General features: G+C 31.9%; 1 protein-coding gene across 2 annotated transcripts; it reads left to right on the forward strand.

Annotated features, from left to right (window-relative positions):
* The first annotated feature begins 1,768 nt into the window (after positions 1-1,768).
* On the forward strand, positions 1,769-21,132 carry LOC125073218 (4-hydroxybutyrate coenzyme A transferase). 2 transcript variants are annotated; one of them, XM_047683957.1, is made up of 11 exons: positions 1,771-1,928; positions 1,964-2,193; positions 12,109-12,271; positions 13,860-13,998; positions 14,470-14,560; positions 15,067-15,255; positions 16,197-16,323; positions 16,889-16,977; positions 19,017-19,136; positions 20,163-20,309; positions 20,558-21,132. In XM_047683957.1, the coding sequence occupies exons 2-11, from the start codon at positions 2,007-2,009 to the stop codon at positions 20,740-20,742; spliced, it is 1,437 nt and encodes a 478-aa protein (XP_047539913.1). In that variant the 5' UTR covers positions 1,771-1,928; positions 1,964-2,006; the 3' UTR covers positions 20,743-21,132. The 2 variants fall into 2 exon arrangements, with proteins under 2 accessions (XP_047539914.1, XP_047539913.1); XM_047683958.1 differs by having other exon boundaries at positions 1,769-2,193.
* The last annotated feature ends 93 nt before the right edge of the window (positions 21,133-21,225 follow it).

The raw sequence follows: 21,225 nt of genomic DNA on the forward strand, positions 1-21,225 counted from the left end.
TGGTACATGCGGTAGTCGGCGATTATGAAACCGACGCGAATAATCTTGTCGAGCAGCTTTTACTGTTACCGTCGCAAAAGCCGTAACAAAATAAAATATTAGCGTATTCTTCATTTATATAATTTTGAATGAAATGCCTACGCTGTTCATTTTGGTCAAGCTCTTCTTCCATGTTTCAAATAAATTACAGTAGTTAATTCAAATTAAAAAACAATCGTGAGTGTATTAACTTAAAACTACACGGCGCCAATTTGTAAAACAAATGCAATTCTTAAGTGAAAAGTTTTTGAAAATATTGTTCTTTTTTTTCTTAACCCGCCATATAAAATAAAAAGTCGAGTAAAATTTAAAAAAAAAATTAAATAAACTTATTTTTGTATATGAAGGCAACCTTATTTTAAAATATTGAAATCACTCTATAATAAACCCAAATTTTATAAATAATTTAAGTCACTTTAGGTAGATAAATTGGTAGTAACTTTTTTGTATTGTTATTATGTGTATGTAGTATTTACTTCAAAACAAATATACAACTTAACCTAAAAACTATTGAAAATAGTTTTATGTCATAATCTTTTTCAGGAACGCTTATGTGTACTTGTAACATTCTTTTTTTATTTTTTTAAAGTAAAATCAAAATAAGAAAAAAGTGTACTCGTGTAATTCACACACCGAAGAAGTGAAATTTTATTATTTCTTTGTTTGTTACTATATCGTAACACTTGTTCCTTTCGTCGAATTTCAAATCTAAACGAAAGAAGCTTCACTTCAAAAATATTTTATTTTGATAGGTATTGCGATATTTATCAAAATAAAACGGTATTTTTTTAAAATGTCTTTGATGTCTGATATTTTTATTTTTTAACTTATTACATTTATTATTGGAAAACCAGCAATACAATGAAAATAAACAAAAACAACAATGACAATAATTGAAACTAAATGTAATATGTATTAATATAACCTAACATTTTTTAAATAGTATTAATTTTTAATCTGTTGAAATTGCAAAATGACGATTTGCCGCGTAAATTTAATATTATCGTCAGTCTCTAACTGAGCTGCTCTAAACAAAAACTAATTAAACTTGAAAATAATTTGAAATACATAGTATTTTATCTGTTTATCTTATAGTTACACTGTATTGTATCAATTATTTTTGATTATTATGCATAATATTTAATTTATTTTAAAAGAACTGCGATTTACATACCTACTTGTCAAAAACAAGTTTCAACTATCCTTAGTGAGTAATTGTTTATTTAGAATATCAAGACATAATGTTAATAACATTTTCAAACAACTTCATATATTATCGAATTTCAATAAATAGACTAACTTTGAGTTTTTAAATTAATTTTTTTTTTATGAAATAGGGTACATAGCTAATTTTGATTAGTCGATTTGTTTATCGATTGATAAATAAATAATAATAATCAAAGTTATAACAAAAACAAATATATTGTACTACAATATTATTGTTCAAATATAAAGAAAAAAAAAAACTAAGTATATTTGTCAAAGAATACATTTATTTCACGAACTCTAATGTTTAATATCACAAAATGCAAAAGTGAGTTTAAAAGTATAAGAGCATGATCCACCACGTATTATATTCGTTCTAATATATTAACATTATTAAATTCAATATATTTTTAATATATTATAAGAGTTACATTTTAAATAATGCTACGTCATATCTTACTTATCTGTGGCATGTTCGTAAACTGTAGGTAATAATAAATATTATGTCAAAATTCTTGAGTGAAGTGCGCGGGGTACACAAGTCAGACGGCCTGTTTGGCGCTCGGTTTTGCTGTATTGTATACACAGAATACTTTAGATTTAGGTATAGTTTTCTCGCAACTCGACCTATCGTACAAAGAGGGTCGCCCCTCTTTTTATTTTCCTGTGTCGATACATATACATTAGTATTTTTTATAAATTATTAAACAATTTCCAGTTACATTTATTTGTGAAAAATATAGTTAAAAAACCATAATATAATGTCGGCGATAGGTAAAATAGTGCCTAATGTATCGGCATGGAACTTCTCTAAAATAAGCGCGGCGTTACAAAGTGTGAAATCGAATAAGAATTATTTTACGTATACGCAAGAGTTATCGCAGCCTTTGGACCGAAAACCTGAGTTTGTAACAGCTAAGCAGGCGTTCGAAAAATGTTTAAAATCAGGTAAAGTTTATTTATTTTATAGTTTTAAAATAAACTACATTATTTTTACGAAAAATACTATTATTGTTAAGATTTACATATCGATACTAATATCGAATTCAATCATTCGAATGTTAAAAAAAGTAAATTATACAAATAATACAGAGTTTGAGTTAGAGTTATATATAAACCCACATAAGAGTTAAATAACAATCATTAATCTATTAGGGGAATATTATCCAGAGGCACAGAGTCAAACAATTGAACCTTGTACTCTGAACTCCACTGTTTATTGAACAGTACTAATCATGGTTCTGATTCCATACAAATTAGAACTTTGTATGTAGAATATAAACCTGTATTCTATTCTGTTTTTTATATACTTAATTATTAAAGCACCTTGAAAATAATAATACTATTAAGAATTATATAGTTCTAAATATGTAATATTGTTTCTGTTGTGTTTTCATTTGAACTTTACATATTTCAATATATTATTTATTGTAATCTTTTATAATATAAAATAAAGCTGAGAATCATTAAAGGAAAAACCAACAATAATTATTTACAAAAAAAAAAAGAAGTTAAGTCTTATCCAAGGTCATTGTTTTACCATTTTGACAAAAAATCCATTACTAAAACATCTATCTGAATTAACCAGTAAGTTTTATGTTTATTGACTAAAATTATAGTAATATAAGTAACTAAGTATTAGAATTATAAATTGTCAGATAAGCATATAAACATGACTGAGTGACTCAATCAAAAATCATTATTATTCAAATCATACCCTTTAGAATGTAACCTAGCTACAAAAACATTCCAAATTTAAATATGGAGCTTTAGAAGTTTTATATAGATGATAAAAAAATAACAACATTAAAATAGTAAATGTTGTTATTTTTTTTTAATCTGTGGCATTAATTTGGAATGAGCTAATGATGAAAGAAGATTGTTGAACATGTCAATTATCTTTATTATAGCCATTTTGTGATAAGTAATTTTGTTTGTGCATGCTACACGGTATAATATAATTTCCTGTTTTATTTTTAGTATTTGTGTTCTGTAACATGATAAAATATTCCTTAAAAATGTTTTTTAAAATATACTAATTATATTATCTGATTGTCTTATGGATGGATCTGTAAGGTCATAGACAATCCAATCCCTTATCTAAATAATTATAATATTCAATCATTATAGAACATTTTCTAGCTAAAATATGCAGTCAAGAACTGGTTATTTTTTGTCCATTGACCATCTTAGTTGAATTCTTTTTTTTTTAAATGATATCTTTTATTAAAAAAAATATAACTAATGTTGTATACTAGTTGTCCATGGCTTTGCTCTTGTATTAAAGGTTGGTCAACAGTTGTTAGGTGTAAAAAAATTACTTTAGCATTTATAAATGTTAAAGTAAATTATTATGTATATAAACAATTAGGAAAAAATAATAAATTTTAAAATTAAATATCATGTAAGGTAAGTTAACATTTAATATAATACAGAGAAAAAATTATATGTATTCATAAAACAACGCAATCTTGTTCAATATATAATCATGAAGGCAAGTAGCCTATCCTAAGCAGGGATTGTATATATAATTTATTTAATAAATTATATATATTATTTTACTCAAAAGTCATTTATATTCCACCTAAATAAAAATATACTTTTATTGTCCATACCCCAGATTAGAGTATTTCATGCATGGAAAAAAATATTGCTATTTTTATAGTACATCCAGTCTGCATTTTTCCTTCACTGTTTTAAATGGGTATGTATTGATCCTATTCTTGTTTATGAATTACTGATAACTGTGACTTCAGAGAATCTTGAGTACAGCCAATCATAAAAGTGACTATAAAATAATTTACATCTATACTAGTATTATAAATGCGAAAGCAACTCTCTGTTACCTCCCCCTTCAACTGCTAAACAAATTTAGATTAAATTTGGTTTGAGTACTAGATAGGAGGAAATGAGGAGTGACGCATTGTGTACTATGGGTAAAGTGTTAGCGGCAGGTTCAGCTAGTAATTTATAAAATACAAAAATAACTGTCGGTGGACATCATCTGTCAAATTCTTTAATTAAAATCAATCATACACTACCAGTCTGGACACTAATGATATAAAGATCTAAGTTTTTTTTTGTGTCATGCACAAAACGAATATAATATGAGTTAAACAATACTTTCTTTCAACTGTATAAATAAAGTAATAAAGTGAAAATAAAGTTATATTGGAAGCGAATGGTAGATTATCATATCATCCACTTATGTTGTCTATGTTTCCTCATGATGTTAACCGCGATTTAAATTATAAATTCAAATTAATTAGTGGTGCTTGCTGCGGGTTTGAATTCATAACCATCGGTTAAGATTCACATCTTGTAACCACTAGGCCATCACGGCTAATCACATCACAGTATTATAAATTAAGATATAATAATCAAGAACAAGTTGGTAGTGCATAATATAACAGGGTTATTAGCAAATCGTATGGAATACATACATAAGTCGAAGGTTTTCAACTTCTCCTGCCATTGAAATAAACTAATGTTGAGAACCACTGGCTTAGATAAAATATTAAGTGCCGCTAATCAGTTACAAGTGCTCACTCCCTCTCTGTTTACGGCTTTAATCTCCGTGTAGGTGTTGCGAGTTTTTATTACAAGATAAACATAAAAGATTAGCTTGATATATTTCGTATGAATAAACAAATTAAGTTTAAAAAAAACAACAGACATGTTTTTGTATTGTACACATAATAGATTCGAAGTTAAAGATGTATGTTAATTTATATGAATCAAAGTGAAGTTATATATATCACATAGAAGAATACGTCAAACTGAGAGCGTAAACAACTGATTAAACAATATATTTTAATATAATATTTATTCGTGATTAATGGTCTGTTAAAATCAACCGAATCAATTTGAATACGGCTGTCCAATGCTGCAAATTTATAATGATGACGCTATGTTCTCAAGTTCCCATCCAACGAGTGAACCGCAACTGGATTGTTGTGTTATTAGAATAGGAAAGCTTAACGTCAACGATAAAGTTTCGATTCGATTTCGAACATGTGTCAATTTTTTAGTAGAAATGATCTTCAGAACATGTAGTACTCATGCATACAACTGGTTGGTTTTCTATTCCCTCACTCTAATAAATAAATGGGATTGCAACCCGACCAAACTTTAGCTGTTGAAGCAACAGTCTACTTGCGTTTCGAAGCAACGAAGTGTATACGTCATCAACTATCAAGTTACGTACTGATACTCGGGTTTTTTGGTCGCATAATGTATTTTATGATCTAAGACCTCGGGATCGCTAGCTATGAAGCTGAAGGACATACAGACAACTGAATTATATTATACAGACAACTTTTTACTTGGTCGTAGATTTGTGCAAGCTAGCATTATATATTTACCTGGTGGTAGGACTTTGTGCAAGCCCGTCAGCCAGGTTGTGTTGTTGTGTTCCGGTTTGAAGGGTGAGTGAGCCAGTGTAACTACAGGCACAAGGGACGTAACATCTTCAGTTTCCAAGGTTGGTGGCGCATTGATGATGTAAGGAATGGTTAATATCTCTTACAACGCCATTGTCTATGGGCGGTGCTGATCACTTACCATCAGGTGGCCCATTTGCTCGTCCGCCTACCGATATCATAAAAAAAAAAATCTACCGCCCCTTTATAATACTAGTGATGTTTAAGTTTGAAGGGGGATCGAACCAGTGTAACAAACAAAAGGGATATAAAATCTCAGTTCCTAATATTGATACATTGTTGATGTAAAGCAAGGTTTGTATTTATTCTAATGTCATGGGTGACCTTTGGTGACTATGTACCAGCAGGTACAGCATAAACAAACTAAATTATTTAGACCATGTAAGATAATAAGTGTCTTTTAACTAAGAATACATCCCATCAGATGGCTAACTTACCTGACAATTACAATAAAAAAAAAACTAGGCGGAACGTATACACGAAGGTAGTTTAGTATAGTAGTAAGTATTAACCAACTAAATAAAATAGACTTTGTAAGAGCTAATTATCTTAAAGATTCGTTTTGTCGTGCGGAAAAGAATAAATCAGTTCGCGACTGTACTTGTTGACTCTATAGTCTTTAATGTATGTAATATGCATTCTCGTGACGATCGTAGTTATATAAATAACATATCATGATAGCCGCAATCGAGACAATGAGTTCTCGATTAAAATCATTATTAAATAAAACACTAAATGGCGCTTATTACTTTTTATCATATTAAAATAATACTTTATTCAAGTGCGCTCTTATATGCACTTTGGAATCATGTTACACGATTAAATTGAATTTTAATCTGTAACGTACAACTATACGTGGATCGAATGAGTTCATTAGTTGAATTCCAACAAATTGTATTTTTTAACCCTGTGACCGCTACTTACTTCGTATTGTAAGTGCACTCTGAGTAAAAGCTAGTACTTTTTTTAATAACAAATGGAGTTAAAATTTTTGTTTGATTAAATGTCAATAATATTGTAATCGCTAATATTTTTCGTTTTTTCACTCCAAAAATTTATATTCATAGGAAATTTTACCGTTGTCTTTATGAAAAGCAATAACATTAATTATCGATAAATGCGTTTCCCTAAAATAAGAGCTTGTCGTTTTAAGGCGCCGATGGCGGACGACTCCAATGGAAATTCTAATATTATTTTCTTGTCCATGACACCTGATTGTTATGATGACGTTCGCGTATACTACTGACCTTTTTTTTGCCTTATACTTTTCCTATGCAAATGCCATCAAACTAGAACACATACCTTTTAATACTATAAACACTCCACACAGAAAAATAGTGCGTTTGCCTCGAACTTGTTTATTAATAATTTTTTTACTTCCGTTACTATATTTAATTTACACACGAGTCAAATGTGGGGTCGTCTAACGTCGATGACTATCTGGGTATAAAATATATTTTACTCCTGCTGCGACGTTGGCGGTTAAAGAGTTACTCTAACTCGGTAACTCACTGCTGAACGTGAGCTTGAAATCCGACATTGACTATTATAGACTAAAATTTATGGGATACAAGTATCAAAATGGCTTATCACTGTGAAGTCGATTGTCAACATTTCACGAGTGAGATACGAAGTGAATTCTTACAGAATCGCGCAGTATTTTATCTTATTCATAAGCTAATTACAAACTATAGCCTTTTACAATCAACGGAGGCGTAAAGACAAATAAATTAAATAAACGACTTTGATAAATGACGTGATGTCACTGGTCGAGATATTGAATAATCTACTATTTTCATTACGGATTCGAGAATAAAATGGTTTTTGAATATAGTCGAAAATTGCGTTTTGAACGTCGACGAAACTGTATCGGAATTATGAAAAATAAAATGAAAGTGGAAATAAGCAGTGAAGTGGAATATAGTGTTGATTATGTATTCAAAAAAAGATATGTTATTTAATTGCTGCTCGTGATGCTTAACTTGGTGGTAGGGCTTTCTGACCCGTCTGGGTAGGTACCACCCTCTAATCAGATACTCTATCGCCAATTAACGGTACTCAGTATTGTTGTATTCCGCTTTGAAGGGTGAGTGAGCCAGTGTAACTATTACTTACCTTAGATTTACGTATTTCATGCGATTTGCTAATAACTCAGCTATATTTTGCACTACCAAGAGTTTATGATTAATATATATTTATAATACAACACTATTACACTTAACTGCAGATTTCCACTTTAATTTTACTTCCAAAATTCCGATACAGTTTCGTCGACGTTCAAAACGCAATTTTTTCGTAAATCCATATTGAATATTATAGATTCATCAAGCTCTCGACCAATGATATCGCGTCAATTTGCTGTCAGATATTGTTTATTTGACTTTTTTCCTGTTATGGTTGGAATAGATATAGATACATACTTACCAGGCTTGTTATGGATATGACATTTCTGATCTGGATATGGATACGGATATATGAATATTATTTTATTCCGTTTCACTGAAATTATTTCGGATAGTTTCGGTTACGGGTATTACATTATTTAGAAATTGTTAAAGAATAAATTACAACATATTAATTTGACTTAATTTTTAGATTATTATTTAGTATTAGGTGTAAGCATAGAAAAAACGAATAGCTTCAACTTACAATTAAATATTATCTTTAAATATAACATGATGCAAAAACCAAATTATAATAAATATTTTTTATCGGTTTCGGTTACGGTTACGGAACACTGTAACATCCCTGATCCATCCATCAAATGGCTCACTTGTCTGTCTACCAACTTATATTATAGAATATATATAATATATATTAAAACCTTTTAATTCCAACGTGTTTACAGTACAAATTAAATTTTTTATATATAAGAGTCTCGAGCCGCAAATAATAGGTAATTTAGATCTATTTTTATAATGTTACGAAAACGCCGACATTGAGAATGTTGCGACCGCGATACGTGTTCGTTTAAATTAATATTATTTGCCTTATCGTATGTTCTGTAACTTTATCAAAATAACTATTTTTATTTAATTTTTTAAAGGGTAACAACCAGGCCGTTTGTTTGATCTTTAAAATAAGGAATTAATATTACTGAAATGTATTTTTTATTAGTTATCTAGAAATCATGTTTTTGTTAGCGGAACGATTTTGGTTTTTTGTAATTAAATTTGGAAATTACAGTATGTTAATTTTTTTTTAGTATAAGCCAGTCCCGAATTCGTACGGTTGAATAAGACTTTTATTTCCCATCTCACCTCAGTTCAAACTAACATTGAAACAAACACTCATCGAAACCGGATAAACCGTTTACTGACACACGTACAGAGAAGTTATATACATAAAGAAAATTTTATATGTGTTTTAATAATCGTTATTCGAACGTCATCGTTTAGTTTTAAAAAAAGTATTAATGCTTTTTTATGTAATTGACATTAAAATTTAAAGTATATCTGTGTACGTACTGGCTTTCGCCCGCTTTTTGTTTTTTTTTTTTTTTTCGTTCAGAAAACGTTCCTACGTACGTACGTTTTACAACGAATCAATTAAGATTGTTTACATTTTTCGCTTTTAAATAACTACGCAACTTATTATATAAACAGATAATATTATTATCTATAATATATATTATATATTGTATGTTGTGACATGTACTCGATGTCTTGAGGTTAACGACATGACATAATTTACATCGATTGCTGTTATTTTTTTTTAATTATTTCTCGAACCGGTCTTTGTAATGTCATAAAGATGGGTGTGGCATAATATTATGATACACGAAAATAAATGTATATGTTTATAACGATTTTATAAGGTAATAGTCGCTGTCGCTGTAGCTTCGCTGATGTTTTAAAGGCTGGTATAAAAAAAATATCGCCATATCCTCCCTTGGAGTTCAAGCTTGCTTCATTAGACATCTCATCAAATTCGGGTCAGTGGCTTGGTCGTGAATATGTAACAGAGAAATATAATATTAGTATTGATATATTTTTAATTTATTATTTATATAAATTAGACAATAATTTTATTTTATATTTAGTTTTCTGTTAGGATATTCTCAATAGCAAAGTTTGATCCTAATAATTGATACCTAATAAAGTATCTGTTCCTATGTGATCGCCGACGCATAGGATCGTGTGAAATGATAATTAGGGAATAGCACACAGTCCCGTCTTAAGCAGAACAAACGCACGGGTGCAAGCATTGTACTGGCGATCTTTCTCCCTTAAAAATATTTCAATGGTTCAATTACGATAGTCCATTATCGGCGAGACGGTACCTTTTATGCGATATGTCTGGGTTTAGACCCATATAGTAACATTTTACTGTGCATAATCACTATAATATATCCTGCACTGGTTTCTCGGTCTTTCAGTCAGATCAAATTCTGTTAAAAGCAGATTATTATTATTATTTGTTGTGTAAACACAATTACACTGCTATAAACACTAGTGCGTTTATAATGTATCTAGGTTAAGGTGAACTTGAACATCGAATTGTAATTGATAAACTGTTGCCTCTGTTTTCCTCTGCTCTTTTCATTGTATTCGCAGTGCAGAGATAAAACAATAAAAAGTTTTTTGCTTACGTTTTTTTTTTAATTAATTAAGTAGTCTGGCAAATGTGAAATGGCACTGTAAGAAATATTAACTATCCTTCAGATATCCCTTACCTGACATTGTCAATGCCCCCCCCCCCACCTTAACAACTAAGATGTCCCTTGTTCATGTCCATGTCCATTGTCTTTGAACTGCACGGGCTATGAACTGGGTCACTCATATTTCAAACCGTAACACAAAAATACTAATTATTGCGACTAGGTTAGACGAATATGTGTATGAGTGGTACCTTGCGGTAACATATCTTTGTGTAAGCTAGTAGGTACCACCTAGCCGAGTAAATTATATGTGTGGTATTGTTGATCGAAGGTGCCAAATTATGTATAATCGCACGGGAAAAATGGGTAATTCTGTTTACTGTTTAATAAAAAATTATGTCTTATTATTTTAAATTCAATGAGCCAATGCTAAATCTCATTGGCAGACGGAGTAATTAAAAACAAATATTTGATTCACATATCCCATACAAAAACAAAAGTGACCTCTCTATAATATTTGTAGGATACACAAGTAATAGTTATTTTTGTACTGTTCGTATTGGTTACAACTGTATAGTACAGTTGTAACCAATCAGAACTCGTCCCTTCGTTCAGTTAAATCACAGACAATCAACAATTGTGTACGGCCGATTTCCGGTATGAGGGGTAATCCAATGTAACCAAGATACAAGCCATACCGACTTAAATTGGTCATTAGTGACGTGTTTGTATAATGCCTTGGCATATAACTAAATATCTTTTGAAGTCACTGGGACAGTGTCTGTCTTCTATAAAGAGGACAGTGCGCATATTCCTCTAATACAATGATCTAGTTGTGGTTGGGTCGATTTGAGATCGGAATAGATCTGAAATCATATGTTAGCATAATTGACCCCTGATTTTTTGATTCTATCCAATGGCGTATCTATCGTAGGGCCAGGTGGTGCAGTGCACCAGGGCCCCGGAGCTCAGGGGGCCCTCTAACCTAATCTTTGAATAGAGATGACATATGGATTTAGCCTACTAATGTTAAGTTCATCTCAATGTATCCTGTAACCTATTTTTATTCCTATCTATAATTTTGAAGTGTAAATTATGCAATATAAGTTAAAGAGGGGTTGAGGTCCCGTTTCTTTTTTTATGCACCAGGGCCCTTGTCCACCTAGCTACGCCACTGATTCTATCCTACCATGAATGACATTCATTATCATTTTGAACGTGTGGTTAGCATATGTAGCTTCATATCCCGGGTCGGGCTACTAAAGATATTATCGGACATTTTTACATTACATACATTAACAGCCTGTAAATTTCACACTGCTGGGCTAAGGCCTCCTCTCCCTTTGAGGAGAAGGTTTGGAGCATATTCCACCACGCGGCTCCAATGCTGGTTGGTGGAATACACATGTGGCAGAATTTCGTTGATATTAGACACATGCATTTTAGGTTTCCTCACGATGTTCTCTTTCACCACCGAGCATGAGATAAATTATAAACACAAATTAAGCACATGAAAATTCAGTGGTGCTTGCCTGGGTTTGAACCCGAAATCATAGGTTATGATGCACACGTTCTAAGCACTGGGCCATATCGGACATTCCTTTAAAAACAATTTAGTAACGTTCACTAATTGGTAAAGACTTGTTCCTGAACTCTACACTCGTATCTGTGTGTGTGTGTGTGTGTGTTGGTGTGCACATTTGAGCAGTATAGTATCAGATACGCATTTAGATATTCGAGATAGAAACAGTGGTAGCAGTTAATTAAGAGTACAATATTGAAAATGGCAAAGTAAGTAAATATTGCCATGTAATATTTCAGGGCAAACCGTCTTCGCCCAGGGTGCTGCGGCCACGCCAGTGCCGCTACTCAATGCTATGACGGAGGTCGGCAAAGCAGGCTCCCTTAAGGACATTAAGGTCGTTCATATGCACACCGAAAAAGAAGCCGCGTACGTTGCCCCGGAATGCAAGGACATATTCAGGTAAAACATGATATTGTAAAGTATATAATTATTTATGTATCTTCTATATAGATATAATAAAATTCGAGTGTCTGTTTGTAATATTAAAATAACCACTTTTTACTAAATGTATATGTATATATAATATAGGTATGTATACACGGTACATACACCAAAATATTTTTTTTACAATATTTGTCTGTCTGTCTGTCTGTTATGGCTAATCTCTGGAACGGCCGGACCGATTTTGAGGGGACTTTCACTGGCTGACAGCTGATGTAATAAGGAGTTACTTTTATTTCAGAATTATATTTTATATATATATATAAAGTCACGCTGCAATGTCCAAATAAAGTAAATTCAAACGCCCACGAAGTCGCAGCCACAGCTAGGGTTTTATAATATATCCTACCTAGAAATCACCAAACACTAATTCAACGCTTTTCATCTTTAATATTATCATGATATAATTCAGTAATATGTTTAATCAATGTTTTTGTATAATTATTATTATTTATCTAATATAATTAATAAAAATTCAAATTATGAATTAGATGTATTATCATCATTTGTATGATCTCGACATGGTAATAATACTTATTAGTTTCATCTAACCGCCCTTGACGGTATTATATAAGCTGTCATGAGTGTTTATCATAAATACCATTATCTAAATATGTGTAAATACGTCGCGATAACGAATATTCGAATAGTCTGATATCATTGACTTTATCGACAGAATTTGTTTAGTTCAAGTATCAAAATGGCTTGTATTAGCTACATCAAAATCGACATCGGGAGCCATATAATCTAAACACTATGTATGATATGGATGAAACAAAAAATAACAATGTTTTTAACATTTTATAAATTACAGGGACAACAATTTTATAAATAACATCTAATACCAAAAGCATTACAGTATTATATACAATATACAGTATATTTTTGGAATGGTTTTTTTTTTATTATTTAATTATCATTATATCGTGTAGCTAGTAATAAAATGAAGATGATTCCTACTGAACTATGAAACGGTTATATTAAATTCAAGGTCTAAATTTACTGAACTGTATCCAACCAACCGATATTAGAGAAGTAACTTTAGCTCATCCTATAAATTTTAATATTTTATTAAAAATACATCAATAAACAAGGCATATAATCAACAAAAGATTATTGGATGATAAAAAGCATGGAGTTGATTTTTTTTGCTTTTCAGACAAGATATTCAAAAAATTTAAATTGATGGAAAAGAGTAACGACTGAAGTTTTGACCATTTTTCTTAGAAGAATCTACATTCCAAACCGGATGTTTTTATTTTCGATATTAAAAATTTCGGGCAGGTCTAAGATAGACCCTATCTAAACCTATCCACTATTATAATCGTTAAAAAAAATATTTCAACGGGAGACCACGTTTGACGTTTACGAGTGCATTCACAGAGTGTGTTCCCAATAATAATTTCGTGGAGTTATTAAATAGAAATAAAAGTTTATATTTAATAATTTGTTTAGTTTAATTTATTTTACCCGACCGAAGCCTAGTACTCGCCTACATGAATAAAATATATATGTAGATTTTGATCCAAAGATGATGCACTTCCAGGTCCGTCTCTTTGTTTATGGCAGCCAACGTCCGTAAGTCAGTTGCCGAAGGACGTTCGGACGCGATACCAATCTTCCTGCAAGACATCCCCAAGCTGTTCCATAGGAAGATCATTCAACCTGACATCGCTATCATTCAGGTTAGTCAAATATATGTTACTTCTACTGAAATAAATTTGACAAAATTTCTTTAGATGTTTGTTTAATTATATGATCGAAGAATCGTCCAAAAATATATATTCTATTCTCAACAATATGAAACAAATACTATTTATAATGTTGTTAGGGCAGAAGTGAAATATCAATCAAATAAAAATAATATTTAATCTAAATATTACAAATTTAACGACATTTTATTGACACACGAAAGGAACAATTAAAATAAGTTAATTATTTGATATTAATCATTTACAGATCAAACCATTATATAACACTGACAGTTAGCTAATTAAAGAGTCTGTAAAACAAAAGAGGTCCCGTGGTCGTTGGTTGGCCTCCTTTGTCATCTTACAATATATATATAACAGAAGCAACAAAGTAATTTAAATAAAAAAAAGATGAATATTTTGATTCATAAATTTGTTTAAGCATTTTTATCGGTATATTTTTAGGTTTCGCCCCCAGACCAACATGGATACTGCAGCTTGGGCACTTCCGTGGATTGCGTGAGATCAGCTTTAGTCAATTCCAAGATCATAATTGGTAAGTTTTTCTCGAACTTTAAAAACGTTCTAGTCGGCATTTGTCCGTTAATATCGGTCGAATGACAGCACCGCTCTTCTAAGAAACTAAATCTTTAGAGTTACAAACTTTTAATATTGATCGTGATTCAGCGATTCTCAGTATTGCCGTATGTATGTACAATCGAGGTACAATTACGGACACTAAAGGCAGCGTAAGAAATGATTAATATTTTACAGTACACATTGGCACGGTGGTTAATTGTGAGCGTAGGGTATCAAGGCTATTCCAACGATAAGAGATCAAAAGCAAAATACACAACATTTGACAGCAAATTGACACGATATCATTGGTCAAGAGCTACTCATTATATATATTTGACAAAAATTGCGTTTCAAGTGATGTATTATAAATAATGGATAAATAATAGCGGACAATATAGCCGAACTATTATGATATCGAATGAAATACTTAACTTACGTAACTTTGAGGATCGTCGATTCGCGTTAACACGAGCTCGCCCGCAGCCCAGATCAACGTGAACATGCCGCGCACGTTCGGCGACGCCATCATCCACGTGTCGCACGTGGACTTCGCGGTGGAGGACAACACGCCGCTGCCCGAGCACGGCGGGAAGGGCGCCAGCGCCGACGAGACCGAGATCGGCCGCCTCATCGGGCAGCACCTCGTGGAGGACGGCGCCACGCTGCAGATGGGTGAGCCTCTCTCTTTATTATGCTTTACCACCGCCGTAGACTGCGACCTACACATAAGAGATACACTAAGGTTACACTGGCTCGATACTGAATACTGCAGTTTGGCGGTACCGAAGTATCTGATAACACTTCGTTAGACCTTACAGAAAGAAACGTCCAAAAGGGACATTGCATCAAAGGCATTATTTAACACTTGAAGAGATTTCTTCAAATCAAATAAATTAGAGGTACACAAAGGTACAAAATGATTATTAATTTAAGATTTTAAATTAACATGGTTATTTTTATTACTAACAGTATTCAAAACTAGTGGAGCTCGATATTTCGACATTATCTACGAATGTCTTGTTCACGAGACTGACGTTTGCGGGTAGATATTGACGGCATTAGAAGTGTCCATATCGGACTACCTCCTTTCTCGTACGTTTGCTGCGTACGAAATATCGAGCTCCAACAAATAAAAATAAAAAACATATTAAATATTCCGTTTAAATACGATTATTAATTTGTTTCATATTTTAAAATTATATCTATGTCGCGGTTACATCGATGCTGTTTATACGTATTTAAACGGCACGTGTAACCGCAGCACTCGTATGTAACAGTAAACCAGAGGTGACAGTTACGAAACAATATAATCGTTGATTTGCCAATGCAATCTGTAACAAATAATGTTTAATTTAATAGTTGTAGTGGTGAAAGTAAATATCGTGAGGAAACCTGCATGATCCGGATAAAAATCTGCCACGTGTATCTATCCGTATTGGAGCAGATGGAGTAGGCCCTGAACCTCCTCCTTTTTGTCTCATCTTCTTATTTGGAGAAGAGGCTTAAGCCCAGCAGTGGGATACTTTACTATATAAATTACATGTTAAAATCTATTTTAACTGTTTTATTTCCAAGACAAAGTTTCGTTAGTAAGTCATTGTTTTATTTTCCAGGTATCGGCAGCATCCCCGACGCCGTGCTGTCGGCGCTCAAGGACCACAAGGACCTCGGCATACACTCGGAGATGTTCAGCGTCGGCGTCATCGACCTCGTCAAGCGAGGCTGCGTCACCAACAATAAGTGCGTTATTTAAAATTTTAATAACACTTTACCTATTTGTAAGTAATTAAGTATTAATTCCCTTTTTCATGTCCGTTTGGTCTAGATTATACATTATGACTAGACGCAATTCGGTATTTCTGGAAAAGTTATCAGTAGCTGCTAAGAGGTAGAACAGATAGTGTTCGTGCTTTTGGAAGTGTGTAAGGATGTTTCATTTGATGATCCTCCAAGTATTCCATTGGATTAAAATTTTGAGATAATAGAAGGTTTAGTCTTGTCCAACACTTTTGACCTTGACAATTTTTTTTTTTTGAAAATCGCTTTCCAAGGTCTAACGTTAAATGTGACATCATTAGTCGAGATATGAAATTATATTATGGTATTGTAAGAAATGGCGTTTGTTTATCGGTGAAGTAACTAGTAAGTTTATTAGTAAATTCTATTCTAAAATTGTACAAAGTATTACTTTATTGTATAACTATATATAACTTGAACTGTTACTACAAAAATAATTGATTGTAAAATGTTAAAAAATATACTAGAACCTTCATTGTTAAATTTATTAATAAAATTGATGTTTCAGAAAAAAGAACCACAAAGGGCGCATTGTAGGTAGTTTCCTCGTCGGCAATAAGGAATTATATAACTTTGTTGACAATAATCCTTTCATTGGTAAGTAAATTATAAATATTAATGTCTCAAATAGCTTTAGACGTTAAATTACAAGGAAATCGCGTGTAAAATAACTAGCTTTATCTGATCACTCAATCAGTAAAATTTAGTTAAAATGAATTCGTAAATATTAGAACTACTGGTAATAATATACCAAAAAAAATAAATAACCTAACAATAATTTTCTGGTATTATGTCGTATAATTTTATATTTTTGTTTTATGACAAACTCAGATTCGCCTAGCAAATATGTTAATGTTTTTTTTTTATTTGCAGAATTTAATAAAACTGATCTCGAGAAGTTTAATCAAACATTTTTTGAAAAGGTTACCTTTAAATTATTTTGTAGTTCGATAAAGTAGGTTATTCTGGTATATACAAAGTTAATTTGTCATTACTAATAGAGTTGCTATCCATTTTTACACTATTGCCAAAAAAATTATTGTAACGTTTTCCAGGATTAATGTATATTCTGTCTGTATGTAAGTTAGTTTCTTTATTCCAGCATAAATTTTAAATACCTACTAAGATTGGGATTAGGATCCCATTCCTTAGAATCCTTAGCCCATCCATCAGCCCAAGTGAAAATGGCTAAATTAATTCATTGTTTAATTCGAGGCAGTCATTTGTTTTTTAAGGTTAAAATATTTTTTTCAAATCAAGCTGTTATATAAGCTTACTCTTTGGAATCAATTCCACTCAGCCAGTCGAGCTGGCGACGTACTTGTGCCTCAGCGCAGAACAAGACCATGAAATGTCAGATATGCAACATTGTCTAATTATTCAAATTTTTATATAATGTATAGAATACTCGTATATAAATGGCGTATCACCGTAAGTCGGTTATCAACGGTGAGATATGAAGTGAAGTCTTATAAAACGCACAGCTGATAAATTTAAAATTAGTTGTCTATTCCGATGGCAGGAGACTAAAGCGAATGCACAACTTCAACCTTAAATTGGCATGATGCAATTGGCCGAGATTTAACATAATCTATAGTAGGTATTCATTGTGTATTTGTGAATAAATTACTTTACGAATGTCAGTGAAGTTTTATAAGACTTCGACTCGTGGAATGTATAGTTCATTGTTATTATGGTATGGTTTATTACGCCACGTGTGTGTTTTGCGACATTAATTGTATGAAACTTCAAAAGGCCTAATTCGATCCTCTATAATTGAATTAAATATAAATCCACGTGAAAAAGTCATACACACATATGTGTGTGTGTGTGTATAATACACATATTACCTTTACAATGATACGTAACTACTAACTACGAAATTGTGACGTACATTCCATTAATAATAGGGACAATAATAAACTTGTTACTCCAAGTACCCGATTATAACACAGGGCTAGTAACTCTTTTTTGGGACAATGTATAAGTTTTTACAACAGGATCCCAGAAAATGTTAAAATTATTCAATTATAAAATTCAAAAGAATCGTTAAGGACCGTTTGTGTGCTAAAGGATATTACAACACTAATGACTTTTTAGTTGACTGTACACCTTGGGAATGAGATGATCGCCTCTAGGCTGCTTCAAATCAAAAATAAGTTTGTTATTAAAACATGAAAATAAAAAAAATAAAATATATATATCCCGTTGAGTTTTTATCGCCGGTTCTTCTCAGGTCCGAGGTATTAAATTCCGAACCGGTGGTAGATTTTTGACTATCAATAAGCAAGTGTAAACACTTCTATATTGAATAAAGACTTTGACTTTTTGATACACACACACACATATATGTGTATCAAATGGGAATTTTATACTGGGAACAGATCAAATAACTTGTGACATTATTTTTACTGATTCGTGATCGAATCTTCTACTGTAAAATGGTCATTATAATATATTAGTGTCTATTTCTTACGACTTCGTTTCTCATTAAACACACATAATTTAATGTGTCCTATGAACTTAGATAGGGTCAGCAAAATAAAACATTTTTAAAGTTTACTGCATTTTAAATAGTTAAGTTTTAATAACCCAAAATTTAGGATTGGTAGGACTGTACTGAATTATCTTTACAGAAATGTTGGAGATTGACTATGTGAACAACACGCACGTCGTATCCCTGCAACCCAATATGACTGCAATTAACTCATGTATAGAGGTTGACCTCACAGGACAAGTGTGTGCTGACTCTATCGGTAAGCACTATTACGTTTGAAATAGTTTTCATATTTTACGAGACATTATTAATGCCAAATTAAGCTATATTTTTTTCATTATTAAAAAATATATATTATATTACATTGTGATCTTAAAATAAAATAAATACATTACAAAATAAAAATAATATTTACATCAACAATAATTCTTGAACTTCAAAATGATCAGGTATATGTACAACGTAAGAGTTGTATGTAAATCTCAATAAAAATATATATAAGAGGAATAACTTTATTATGTACTGTAAAAAATCTAACCTGTTTTAAAAAAAATAAAAAAATCCACCCAGTGTCGTCAATCATATAACGTACTTATATCCATACATCACCTGATCAAATCATACTTCTGACAGGCCAAAACGTCTTTTTCTTTAATTTTTTTTAACTAAAAGTTTATTTTTGTTTCGTTAATTTTTCCAGCCTCTGAGTACAATTTCTCCGGAATGGAGCTTGAGAGTACCTTTGTTGTACACCAAGGTACACTTGAGCTAAGCACAACATTTCAGGATACCTATAATTGTTGCGGATCCACCACTGAAATAGGTCGTTGTTGTGCCTTTTTAACTCGACACGTTGTACGAGTGCAGTTCATGAGTTTACCTTGACTTGTCATCTTGGATATTTTCTATTTTTCTACATGTACCTTTTTTTGGTAGCATTACCGAAATTCCGGTGTGCTACTGTTTCTGTAGTGTCTGCAGACACATGCTTTAAGCCGACTAGTTCGAGTGACTAATTGCTTAGACTAAAGTGATAGTTAGCACATCTCTGATAATTTTCATTACTTTTAAAATAAATTAAGGACGGCGATTTGTTTAATAACTGCAGATTAAAATAAGAATATATATTTTGAATACGTTCAAGTCCTAGGTTTAAGTAAACAAATATAGAATCTAGAATTTTTAGGCATGACGGTAAGGTGATTATTCCCACCTTATTCCGTAAGTAATTAGCCGCCAACTCCAAGACTCGGGAGGCAGGTGTTGTAAGTCGCGCGGTCCGCAGGCACGCGCATGTTCTCGGGCTTCGGCGGGCAGGTGGACTTCATCCGCGGCGCGGCCGAGGCGGTGGACGGGCGCGGGAAGCCCATCATCGCGCTCGTGTCCACCACCAAGCGCAACGAGTCCAAGATCGTGCCCACGCTCAAGATCGGTCAGTTCATATACTACGCCTACATTATTGATGTCAATGATGCATGTAACGAATAATATTATCTAATGATAAACGAGAACCAAGATCAGCGAATCCCTGAAAAAAGGACTTGTTGTTTTAAATCTTAAAGTTTCCTATATTCATGTTAAAATAATTTAAAAAAAAATTCGCCCCACATATAAACAAGTAGTACATAAATTTATAATAACATAAAATAATTAACATTTTCATTAACACTTTATAAACAGGTGCTGGTGTTGTAACAAGTCGTGCTCACGTCCACTACGTTGTCACCGAACAAGGAATTGCGAATCTTTTCGGTAAGACTCTGAGACAACGCGCCTACGAACTAATCAAGATAGCTCACCCAGATCATCGTGAAGAACTAGAGAAAGCTGCTTTCGAACGTCTCAAATGTATGCCTGCACCCTAAACTATGGATAATTTACAATCCATAGACTAAAATGTTGCCAGTGTAGAAAATACAATGCAATATGGTAGTTTTCATTTGTTACTTCTAGAAGTAACAGTGATAAAAAACTTGTCTTGTTTGGTACGCAAATATTAAATTTCGAATTTAAAAATGCATTTGACACGTTAGATAGAGCGTTAGTTGTGGCCTAATCATTACTGAGATTTAACGTAGCAACGATTTTAGCTCGTAAATGATATTTAAATTTTGTATCACACGACTATGTAGATTTAAGAATATTTTTTGCGAAGTCTTATATTTTATGGTTAAACCGCAGTCTATTATTTCATATATTTTTATGTGAGTGTTTATGTTACTGTTTAAAAAATGTAAAATAAAGGTTCAACTGTACTTGATGTTTTTATTTTATTCTGAAAAAAAACCTTTTAGGTTATTAGTCTATAGTTCAAGGGAGTTTTCCAATATACTAGTATTGTCTAGTTA

The sequence above is a fragment of the Vanessa atalanta genome, chromosome 23, assembly GCF_905147765.1.
Source record: "Vanessa atalanta chromosome 23, ilVanAtal1.2, whole genome shotgun sequence".
NCBI classification, from domain to species: Eukaryota; Metazoa; Arthropoda; class Insecta; order Lepidoptera; family Nymphalidae; genus Vanessa; species Vanessa atalanta.